Source organism: Hevea brasiliensis, chromosome 18, assembly GCF_030052815.1.
Source record: "Hevea brasiliensis isolate MT/VB/25A 57/8 chromosome 18, ASM3005281v1, whole genome shotgun sequence".
NCBI classification, from domain to species: Eukaryota; Viridiplantae; Streptophyta; class Magnoliopsida; order Malpighiales; family Euphorbiaceae; genus Hevea; species Hevea brasiliensis.
Window position 1 is genome coordinate 37,833,886 of NC_079510.1, and position 11,443 is coordinate 37,845,328.

The window sequence follows — 11,443 nt, forward strand, 5'->3', positions numbered from 1 at the left end:
TTAAACTCAAAGAAAATCTTGTGTGAATTATATTTTATAAAGCCTTTTAATTGTTAGAGAAGAGAAAATTAGGTAGAATGAAATTGATCTGACCTATATTTCTCAACTAGCATACCTAATGACGTTCATAATCATGAGCGAGCTGGCTTGCTTGAAAGGGTAGGTATTGTTACAACCAACAATCTGGCAGTTATGGTTGCAACGTACAATGCCACTATTTACTTTACCTTTTCAATTATTCTTTGACCAGGTTAACAAAACAAGTAGCCAAATTAACATTAATCATTAATCACGTAGTCGTAGTGCCTAAGTATTTATAAGGGCATGTTATCTCTATCCCAAGTTGATACGAGATATTAACACACCCCCTCATAAGAGGTCCAATATCAGTTGGGGAAGTTTCAATACTATTTAAAAAAATGGATCTTACTTAACTCACTTACAAAAAATTAATTGAGAGAAAAAAAGAGTCGCCAAGACTTTATGAGTGACATTATTTTTATCCCAAATTAATATGCTGTATTAACATATAAATTACTTATGTATTGATACATTATATAAAATAATTAGTTAAAATAAATTCCATTAAGGAAACCTAGAGGGATCATGATCATTAAAGTTTGAGTTGCACCAGCCTTTAATGCCTGTAGTAACGGTGTAGCAAGACTCTTAAAGAAGACATGAAATAACTTTCTGCAAAAAGTCTAATACATTAGCTAACCTTCATGATAAACCATGTCCACTTGCCTCACAAGGAAATTACCTGACGAATGTAACATGTATATTCGCCAATGCTTCATTCACTTGCTCTGACATTTACAGGTGGCACACTTTCATTAGTAAAGATATCTAAATCGTGTATGAGGAACATTACTCATTTATTATTTTTCTTATTCATTTCTTATATTTATCTCCCTTCTCTCTCTCTCTCTTTATGCTTTCTCCTTTTCTAATTTGAGCATCAGGGAGTCTTTGCTAAAGGTGTCTTTAGTGGACCTCTGACTCAATGAAATTCCTATATAAGAGGTAGATTTTTGGCTGCATCATGCATATATGTTAAATACAATACGAGAACGCCCATAAGTTTGAAGCAAATTATAACAATAGGAGCAAGAATAAGATGCATTCGGTCTGGAATGAAATTTAAGTAATTTTAATAGTTAATTTACTTTACAAATAATTTATGTTTTATTATTAGTCAAGATTGTACTCTTATTGAGATTGTTATAAAGATGATTCTCAAACTTTATTCGTTATAAAGAAAAGAAAAAAGAAAAGAAAAGTTGTTGGATTGGATTATGGGTAAACCAAACAAAACCTCTACTTTATCATAAGAATCAACTTGAAATTTTATTATTTTAGAGATTAAGAAGCTAAAGCTTATGATTTTAAAGGTTAATTAATTGTTAGTATGGAAAATTATTAATGACAACTCATGCAACCATTATTCGTTCAACAAAGGCAGAGAACACGATGCTAATTAAGAAGGTCTTTAGTTCACCTGTTTAGTGTAGTTGATAGACATTTAAACAGATGAATTAGAGTATTTGATAAGTTTAAAAAAATAAAAATGATAAATTATAGGTAACTAATATAAACTATATTTTTAAAATTATTTCTCGTTAGCTAATAGTTTATTTATTTTTATTTTGAACATATTTTTTTCATTTAATTCAAAAATTAATACTTTTATTTTTTCCATTTATAATTTTAACATCTTAATTAAGCATTTTAACTTTATTAAAATATTTTTTTATTAATAACATAAAATATAAAATATTTATTCACATCTAAAAACTTAAAATTAATTATAAATTTTTTTTTACCAATAATAATAATTATTTTATTATCTTACCTATATTTTTATAATTATTTAATTAATTTTTAAAAAATTTAATTATTTTCTTATTCTAATAATAAAATAAATAATATAATATAATAAATTAATAATTATATATTTATTTTAATAATATAATAAATAATATAATATATTAATTTAATAATTATATATTAAATTTAATAATAATATAATTTTAACAAATAATTATTATAAATCAATCATCATTTATAAGCTAATAGTAATAATTATTAACTAACAATAACAGCAACCGATTAACAGTAATATAATAAGCCCAAAGCTGTTAATAAGCGTTTAGTGTAAGATTGTGATCAACTATTTATTTTTTAAATGATTTTTAGAATTAATGAACTATTGGAACTTTTTAATCTAAAATAAAAAAAAATCGAATGATAATTAATAAATTAAACAACAAATTAAGAAAAGTTTGATGAAAAGAAAAAGCATAAAATCAATGTCCAGAAATCAGTTTAGATGTCTCTCTTAGGCTCAGGTTCTTGGAAATATTCTTGTCCTCGAAATTTCGAAGTTGATGAAACTGAAAGAGATAAGCTACTAGAACTCTCTTTCTCGCTCCACAGCACACGCTTATCTCTGCTACAGAACTCAGCCCTTGCCATTTCCCTGTCTTTTCCCACCCCAACTAGACATGTGTTCTCAACCTCGCACGAGTATCAGGAATTCGACACGTTGTAACAATACCCCACTTTGCTTTGCTTTTAGTTTAAGCACAAACCACAGTAGAGCCTCGCCAAGGAAGCAAGGATTCTTCTTCTTCTAATGTCAGTCTTTTGTTTTTAACTGATTTTTCAGTGCATTATCTCATTTTGAGGCCTTTTAAGGACGGCTATTCAGCACTCAACCGCTTGCCGTTTAATCAATAATTCCCTTGTGTTACGCTTTTCAAAACTTCTTCCTTATTCAAATTCCAACGTCTAAAAAGAATGTGAAAGTGCAGTTTCTCTGCGAGACTATGGTCATTTCGTGCAGGAACTTGAGCAAATTCTAGCCTTTGGGTATCTTCGAGAAGTGGGTTTTCATTTTAGATATCTGGGTTCCTTTTTTGTTGGTTAATTATGTAAATTTTTAGTTTGCTACTTGTGTTGGCTGAAGTTGGGTCTTTGGTGTTTGCAGGGAGCAGTTGGGGCAGTGTTTGAGATGGGTTTGTGGTAAATTTGTGGAGATCTGGTTGGCTTTGGAGTCTACAGAGGGGATATGGAGCCTCCAAAAGGGTTTTCTGCTACTCTGTGGAATCTTATTCGCTTTCTCCCTTTCTTCATTGGCCTTCTGCTTCTGGGTACTATTAAAGGTTGGTGTTATCGATTTTGATTCTTTATTTTGGGCTTGTTTTGTTTCTTTCTTCTGCTAATTGTTCCATTCTACTAAAAAAGGCTGTTATACTGATCAGAAAGGCATTTGCTCATAAAAGTTGTGGAATGTAATCAGTACCTTACTGTACCTATCATGTTTATATTTCAAATATGAATGTTAATTCTCTGCAAGTTAGCATTTACCGGATAAATAAATAGAAATGATAATTATTAGTTTCATGCTTATAAAATGTTTTGAAGGTGTTTACTTCCATAAAATAGAAAGGGCGTCCCTTTTGCAATTCTAATCAGTAAATGCATTTGATTGGAATATAGTCTATTTTGAACTTATTGGGTGCCGAACTTTTTGTGCAGGTATCATTTTCTGCCCATTGGCATGCCTTATCATGGCAGTTGGAAACTCTACTATTGTATTAGGTCTTTGGCCATTCCATACTTTTTGGACATATTATTCAATTATAAGGTGTTTTTTCTGAACCAACAGGAAACTCTCTGGCATCTATATTTGTTGTAGCATTCTCTGATTCTCTTAATTTCTTTAATGGGCAGAGCTAAACAATTAGGGCCACTTCTGAAGATTGTTCTCTGCCTATTCCTACCAGTTCCCTTGATTTTGTGGCTGGTGTTCAGCATTGTTGGAAGTATTGCAGCTGGAGCACTGTATGGCTTTCTTTCACCAGTATTTGCCACTTTTGATGCAGTTGGAGAAGGGAAGACTAAGGAGCTTTACCACTGTTTTGTTGTGTGTATTAGTACCATGTATTAATGATTTTATTATCTATTTGTTCCCATTTCACTCCTCACACATAACACTTTTTATGTTTCTATATTTACAGGATGGAACTTGGGACACTGTTAAAAAGAGTTGCACTATCGTCCGTGACTTTGGAGATGTTTGTTATCATTCTTATTTATCATATATGGATGACCTGCAACAACAACAACCTCCCGATAGGAAATATTATGAGATCAGGTCTGCTCTTTTCCTTTTTCCTTTTCTTAAGAGAAAAAAAAAAAGAAAAAAAAAACTGCTTTATTTCTGTTCCGATTCATTTTGTTCACTCATATAAGCCAATAAATCCATTGCTTCGAGTATGACATTAATAATTCTCAGCAATTTGTGTGGTGAACCATAGCCTTCAATAGAGTTATCTTAGCCAGTAATTCAGGACAAACTCCTAGTCTGTGATGATCGAAGTAATTTTACATTGCATGTTGATGAGTTTGATGACATCTAACTTACAAGGTCAGAATAATTGTAAAAACAATATTTGTGATAGACAGGAGCTTTAGAAGATTTTTTAGCAAACAGAACAGGTGCCAACCCATATAAGACAAAAACTATCTACGACGCAAAAATTCAGAGAATTTTTAAGGCAGCCTGTGCATCCTCAAATTGCTGCCTCCTGAATGAAAATTTTACTTTATTAAGCCACTTTTCTTTTAGAGCCAAGAAAGAACTCTTCCCCCTCAACTTATCTTCTCCTTTTTCTTTATAAAATCTGAATATCAAATAGCGGAATTAAATGCAAGAAATTTTCTCTGTACAGAAATATATGCCTCTCAAACCCTGCAAGCCTACAATTGATTTTCAATCAACTCTGTGGCCACCCATGAATTTCCTATTAAAGAATGAACTAGTTTCCAAAGTTATCTTGGTCAATACACCTCAGTAGTTTGTGTTGCATCAACTCAGTTTTGTCTTTACTATGACAACATATATTGAATATGATATGCCCTCTTTTTTGGAATTTGTCAATGCTCAAGAAGCTTCCCAAATAGAAATAAGTTAACCTCAAAGTAGTAAGATTGTTCCAACTCAACTTTCATCACTAGGGTCATCTTTTTTGACCAGCCCAATCATAGGACTTCACATAAAGTAAATTCCTTTTCTGTTGACCTTTCATCTATTTCTATCTTTTTGCATATATGTAACCACACTATATGACAAGCTATGAGATTTGGAGGAAGTCTATGATTTCCAATCTTGGGCATTCCTGACAGAACTAGTACCCAAGACGTGACATCAGTAGAGAATGGAACACAATCACTCTATATGTAGGTAACAACATAGATGTTAAGATATTGGGATTTCTAATTGGAAATTTTGAAGCTGAAAAACAGAAACTTTCTGATCAAGGAAGGCAATTTCATTTCAGTTGATTTTCCCTTACAATACATTAATTAAGTGTAAATTTTTTATTCCTCAGAGGCAGGACATTGGTTTACCTGCTGTTTTAATCAATATTTTGCAGATTGCTTTATCTTCCTGGTGCTATTATTGCTGGTTTACTTGGTTTCATGCTCGACTTTCCGCTTATTTCACTTATTGCCCTCTGCAAAAGTCCGTACATGCTCTTTAAGGGATGGCATCGTCTGTTTCATGATCTTATAGGAAGGGAAGGCCCTTTCTTGGAGACAATATGTGTGCCATTTGCAGGTCTTGCTATTCTTCTTTGGCCATTGGCTGTTGTTGGGGCAGTTTTGGGCTCCATGTTATCCAGTATCTTCATTGGTGCTTATGCAGGAGTGGTAGTTTATCAGGTCAAAAATCTTATTTTCACAGTGGTTTTAGTTTGTTTGCTGCATTTCTTTTATCTTTTTAGTTTCTAGGTGTGACTGGGCTTTGGGCTCTGGATTGCAGGAATCCTCATTTTGGTTTGGGCTTTGCTATATTGTTGCATCCTGGGCTATTTATGATGAATACAGCAATGACATTTTGGACATGCAAGAAGGATCTTGCTTTCCGAGGTTTTGTTTAGTTTTCAAATACTTTATGGTTGTGATATGGGGCTTATGGACTTACAAGTTCCATAAATTTCTGATGTCAATAGGCCAAGGTACCAAAAAGCTGAACTGACAAAGAGTGCATCTCGTGCATCCTCTTTTTCAAAGCGTAATTCTTTTCGAAATCGTCTCAACCGTGCAGATTCACTAACACCTATGCTCGATCTGAAACCATTTGCGGTATTTTCTATTTGGCCTATTTAGTGAACAAGATTCTGCATTTCATTTTCTTCCATGTGATGATGATTGGTTTAGCCATGCAGTTTTGATGCACTCAAAATGCATCTACATTTAGCTAATAGTTTGCGTACTCAATAAAAATGTGTTTGCCTTTTGTTTAGCTGCTTGATGGCTTATTTAAGGAGTGTAAACACCATGGGGAGAATTTTCTTTCTGAAGGATTAATAACACCAAAAGACCTTGAAGATGCCATGCTTAAAAAGAGTGCCACAGTGGTTAGCATTGGCTTACCGGCTTATTGCCTTCTTCAGGCACTACTGCGCTCTGTGAAAGCCAATTCTGAGGGTATTTTGTTGGGTAAGTGTATGCTTTCTTTGTGACCTTCACAACCCACCCCACCCCACCCCACCCCGCACACACCCCCCCCCCCCAAAAAAAAAAAAAAAAAAAAAAACTCTCCACTTCTCTCTCTCTCTCTCTCTCTCTCTCTCTCTAAAAGAGATATAATTTTTGCTATTTCCTTCAACAGTTCTAAGTTACTTATATATGCTTCATCATTTAGGCGACAATACAACTGAGTTGACAATCTCAAACAGACCAAAAGATGCCTTCTTTGAGTGGTTTGTTAACCCCTTCATAATAATGAAAGATCAGATTAAAGCACTAAACCTCTCTGAGGCAGAAGAGGATTATCTCTGCAAACTAGTATTGTTGAATGGTGACACTACGAAGTTGAAAAGTGCAAATATTGGTCCAGCTCCAGAGTCTGAACGCAGACGAGCTGAACTTGATGCACTAGCTAGAAGGTAACAATGCAAAACTTGTATAAAATCCTGAAGTTCTCATAATGGTGTAATTTTCTTTGAATTCTTCTTTTATGTGACAATTCAGGCTTCAAGGAATTACTAAATCTATCTCAAGGTATCCAACATCCAGACGCCATTTCCAAAATTTTGTGAAGAGACTGTTAGAAGATCTGGTGAAGAAGAATGTTGACAGCAAATCAAGCAATGGAACTCCAGCATTTTCAAGATCAAAAAGTGCCCTTGCTATCTTCCAGAAATCTTTTAAAAATAGATCAAGCTCCAATGACTCTGATCAAACGCCACAACCAATTGAAAGAGACGTAGAAATTGTATAACAATGTGTTAGTAGCGGAACAGAAACCATCTCATTTTCAATTTTGTTTTGGCTAAGTGTAATTATTATTTTAATCATCTTGGCTCAGGGAGCTACATTTTGTTTTCATCTTCCTATTGCTGTCACCTTAGGAGATTAATGCAAGTCCATGCATGAAATCAAAATTATTATTTATTATCAAGTCTCTGAACTTTTGATTTGGTGTCTAAGTTATAGGAAAATTCACAATAATTCGCAAAGCAAAGAAAAAGATTAATTGCTACTAAAAAAAAAGAAAAGAAAAGAAAAGATTAGTTGATTTTAATTGGATATGCGTGTGGATGAAAAGGAGCAGACCCGGCCAAAGAAAACGGTTACCCCCCACTATCTCCATCTTCATTCTCCACTCTTCACTCTCATATAACTGCCATTAACAGTTTAACGCCATTATTAAACCCATAGCTCTTCCCACTTTCGTTTACCTTAAGAGCAAAAGAAAGATATAGAAATTGCTTCCTGTTTCACGCGATGACTCCCACCAGGCTCATTCTTCTTCTCTTCACCATCTTCTCTTCTCTTCACTGCTTCTCTGTTTCTTCCTTCGAGTACCAAGTTGGCGGTAATAGAGGTTGGTTTGTCCCTCCTGCCAATGACACCAGAATTTACAACGACTGGGCCTCAGAGAACCGCTTCCAAGTCGGCGACACCGTCCGTAAGTTCATTACGTTATATAATATTCACGTTTTTAATTATTGGGGTGCTTCATTGCTTCTTTTGTTTCTGTTTCTGTGCAGGATTTAGGTACAAGAAGGATTCTGTCATGGAAGTAACCGAAGAAGAGTACAAGAAGTGCAACTCTAGTCACCCCAGTTTCTTCTCCAACACAGGCAATACAGTGTACAATCTTGACCATTCAGGGGCTTTCTACTTCGTTAGTGGAGTTTCTGGGCACTGCGAGAAGGGACAGAGGATCATCATTAAGGTTATGGCCCCTGAAGAGGATTATCCTTCGCATGGTGGTACCGAAAAATCTGCAGCTTCTCGTTCCATAGTTCTACATTCTGGAGTTTTTAAACTCGCTGCTTGTGCTCAGCTTCTTGCGTCTTATGCTGCTTCTCGTGCCTTTTACTATGTTATTCATTTTTCTGTTAATTAATTTTATGTTGTTTGTTTTTTTGCTTCTGTTCCCAGTTTAGAGTTTTTCCTCCACTCTTTTGTTTAGTCATCTGTTTTCAGATTTTTAGCTTAATTACCCCCTTAATGAACATTTGCTTATTTGGGATTTATTTGGTTTATTAATTAGTTTTTTAATCTTTTCATTATTGGATTGGCAATTTCAGTTGAATTATGGATATTTAGAAGAGATACGCAATAACAAACAACTGTTTATATTATATATCACATATTGTGTGGAGCACGTACATATCTGGTTTAGCCTTTTATTTTAAGAAAAATTAAAAATTTTGCATCAAGAATTGGTGAAGCCAAAATGTAGAAAAGAAAGACTGCCATAATCACTGGTGAATAATACAGGGTTAGCTAAGCTGAACTAAAGTTGTATGAAATTACAAGAACATTAGGAAAGGTTAATCACAGTTATACATGTTTTATGACCAAATTGTTCTTTTCCTAGATTACATATATATATATAAGAAAATACTAGGAGAGAGAACATGAAACAAATCAGTTAAAGATCGGATGGGAGGGGTAAGGTTGTAACCAGCATTTGTTCCCAGGCTGCTGTGAATTGGAAAGTACGAAAAGCTTCAACTTTCATGGCTCAATTGTCAAATTACATTCTTTGTTTTTTTCATCTCCAATGTATCACAGTTTCAGAAACAGCAAAACCATTTCTTCTGCAACAAAAATAGAAAATCAGAAATTGGGTTAGTTGTTTGAAATGTGAACCTTATAGATTTATAGAAAAATAATTAGAAAAAAAAAAGTCATACTGCTGGTGGATCCTGGAATTTTTCTTCAGGTTTGTGGAGATTATTGTTCCTCTGTGAGGCTGCTCCTGCCCCTCCTGTTGCATTAGATTTTTTCTCATCTCTGGCTTTGCTAAATATTACAGTAAATCCTTCAGCAGATGCAGGATTATTCACATCCCATTCTCCAAATTTCGGCAAAGGCCGACCCTTATCCTGCTGCAGATCAAAAACTATATATATAAGTCCATTACACAATATCCATGGCAATTAGCTAGCCACCATTGAAAAGTTCATGTCATGGAATCAATCAACATCTCATTAAAATGGATTCAGAAAGAAAAGATCAGGATATATATAATCTTACCGTCGACATGAAGGATTTATTGCAGCAACGCCTAGCAGGAAGAAAAAAAAAATGCAGATAGAATAGAAAAGGAGAGGAGACAAAAGAAGAGAGAGAGATGGAAAATTAAGCAGGATGAGTAAGACAAAGAATAGAAAGGGTGGAAGGGAAAAAAAAGAGAAGAGAGGGAGCGAGTATTAAGGGATATGTTAATTGACGTTAAGACACTAGCGGATATTAATCATCCCTCATTCTTTCTTTCATGACCTCTTACAGATCATTTATTCAATGTACTGTTATATGTAAACGAATACATTTCCGTTGATTATGGTGAAGCTCGCCATAATCAATAGTTGTAATAAAATTATATTTTAAAATTTATCTAATAATTTTTCTATTTTCCTCTTTCTAATCCTGTATCTGTTTTATAAACGCTTTCTCAAGCCAATCAGGCCATACCTAAATTTGTTTAATTTTTATCTTATTTCTATGCATATACACTCCATCCAACCAGAATGTACAGACAAAATTATTGCATTCAAACATGTATTTCTTGTCTATACTCGATTTATAATGAACTAAAAATATAAATATGTAAAACTTATATATATATTTTGTGCCTTAAATTTATAATAAATCTAATTTGGTCAACAAAAAATCCTTATTGACATATATAATACACATCATTGGAATTTTTTCACTTTTGATTAATGAAGAGTTGTTAAGACTTGTAGCTAATTTTTAACAGTAAATTATCATTTATTAGAGTCTAAAGGTTTATTTGGTTTAATTGTTGAAGCGAGTGGTTGATAGCTTATTTTAGTTAATGTATACTAAATGTTTGATAAATCTATATCCAATTATTACTGATACATGTAAAATGACTAATAAAATTATACTGTTATATGTAAAATGACTAATAAAATTATGTAACTTATTATTTATTTTATTATCGAAATAAATATATAATTATTAATTTTATTATGATGTATAAAAAAATGTAATTATTTTTAAGTGTACATAAAATAAAATTAATTCTTACCAAAAAAACATTATATTATTATATTTATACTATTTTATATTTATTTACTATTTATTATAATTTTAAATAATCAAAATAAGTCATATTATAATAACCAAAATGATAATAAGAGCCAAGTAACCAAATAATGGGTAACATGCAACCCTACTACTAGACAGTTGAAGAAGAAAGTTACTTGCCTAACTATGCTAGCGATGTTCAGGATCACTTTAAAGATAAAGATCCCAATCTATCCGCTTTAATTAGAATCCCATTCAAATAAGAGCCTAGTTAAGCAGATTCTTAACATTACTCAACTATAGAACTCCTAATCCTAATACGAGACTACATCGAAGATCTATATAGAAGCTATCAAGTATGCATCCCATTGGTTATCTAATTTACTAGGTGCTCTTCTTCCTTGTAGATCCAATCCCCATATCCAGCATCCATATGCTGGCAGAGAGAATAACAGCATTAATAAGTTAATATAAACTATAATTGATGGATATCCTATTAATTAGTTATCAGTTATTAGCTCTATAGAATTTTATCAAATATCTTGATTTAATTAGTTATCACCTGCACTTAAAATGTGAACCAAACACTTCATTATGATTTTTAATCATTAATTTAAAGTTTTTGATACCTCAACAATTGAGGTTAAAGTTAGATCATTGTATAAATTGATAATTATAAAGATATATAAGATTTTTTTATAAATATTTTGTGTAAAATAATATTTTCCATATTCAAACTAATTTCATTATTATTTAAAAAATAATTTCATTATAATTTTATTTTTAAATTTAATATAACAATCATAAAATTTAGACAAAAAGAAAAATTAAAAATCTAAAATTATATGCTTTA

At 32.5% G+C, this 11,443-nt stretch overlaps 3 protein-coding genes across 4 annotated transcripts; 2 read left to right on the plus strand and 1 right to left on the minus strand.

Moving 5' to 3' along the window:
- Positions 1-2,335: 2,335 nt before the first annotated feature.
- On the plus strand, positions 2,336-7,404 carry LOC110662898 (uncharacterized membrane protein At3g27390). The gene is made up of 11 exons (XM_021822053.2): positions 2,336-2,887; positions 2,993-3,167; positions 3,544-3,652; positions 3,739-3,931; positions 4,026-4,162; positions 5,445-5,733; positions 5,834-5,940; positions 6,024-6,156; positions 6,318-6,513; positions 6,719-6,962; positions 7,048-7,404. Exons 2-11 carry the CDS (start codon positions 3,074-3,076, stop codon positions 7,295-7,297), a joined length of 1,752 nt encoding a protein of 583 aa, XP_021677745.2. The 5' UTR covers positions 2,336-2,887; positions 2,993-3,073; the 3' UTR covers positions 7,298-7,404.
- Positions 7,405-7,543: 139 nt separating this feature from the next.
- LOC110662899 (early nodulin-like protein 21) lies at positions 7,544-8,753 on the plus strand. Its single transcript, XM_021822054.2, has 2 exons — positions 7,544-7,987; positions 8,070-8,753. Exons 1-2 carry the CDS (start codon positions 7,804-7,806, stop codon positions 8,429-8,431), a joined length of 546 nt encoding a protein of 181 aa, XP_021677746.1. The 5' UTR covers positions 7,544-7,803; the 3' UTR covers positions 8,432-8,753.
- A 1-nt stretch (position 8,754) lies between these two features.
- On the minus strand, positions 8,755-9,818 carry LOC110662829 (protein NOI4). 2 transcript variants are annotated; one of them, XM_058140745.1, is made up of 3 exons: positions 9,571-9,818; positions 9,228-9,419; positions 8,755-9,131 (listed from the first exon to the last, which is right to left on the minus strand). In XM_058140745.1, exons 1-3 carry the CDS (start codon positions 9,577-9,579, stop codon positions 9,108-9,110), a joined length of 225 nt encoding a protein of 74 aa, XP_057996728.1. In that variant the 5' UTR covers positions 9,580-9,818; the 3' UTR covers positions 8,755-9,107. The 2 variants fall into 2 exon arrangements, with proteins under 2 accessions (XP_057996728.1, XP_021677652.1); XM_021821960.2 differs by having other exon boundaries at positions 9,228-9,422; positions 9,571-9,814.
- Positions 9,819-11,443: the final 1,625 nt, after the last annotated feature.

What these genes read in the sequence shown, in the direction of transcription:
- LOC110662898 (XM_021822053.2), top strand. Translation starts at nt 3,074, where the DNA reads ATGGAGCCTCCAAAAGGGTTTTCTGCTACTCTGTGGAATCTTATTCGC. An exon ending in ACATATTATTCAATTATAAG is followed by an intron (nt 3,653 to 3,738) that starts GTGTTTTTTCTG and finishes TTTAATGGGCAG; the next exon opens with AGCTAAACAATTAGGGCCAC. An exon ending in AGCTTTACCACTGTTTTGTT is followed by an intron (nt 3,932 to 4,025) that starts GTGTGTATTAGT and finishes CTATATTTACAG; the next exon opens with GATGGAACTTGGGACACTGT.
- LOC110662899 (XM_021822054.2), top strand. Translation starts at nt 7,804, where the DNA reads ATGACTCCCACCAGGCTCATTCTTCTTCTCTTCACCATCTTCTCTTCT. An exon ending in CCAAGTCGGCGACACCGTCC is followed by an intron (nt 7,988 to 8,069) that starts GTAAGTTCATTA and finishes GTTTCTGTGCAG; the next exon opens with GATTTAGGTACAAGAAGGAT.
- LOC110662829 (XM_021821960.2), bottom strand. An exon ending in AATTCCAGGATCCACCAGCA is followed by an intron (nt 9,132 to 9,227) that starts GTATGACTTTTT and finishes TTTTTGTTGCAG; the next exon opens with AAGAAATGGTTTTGCTGTTT.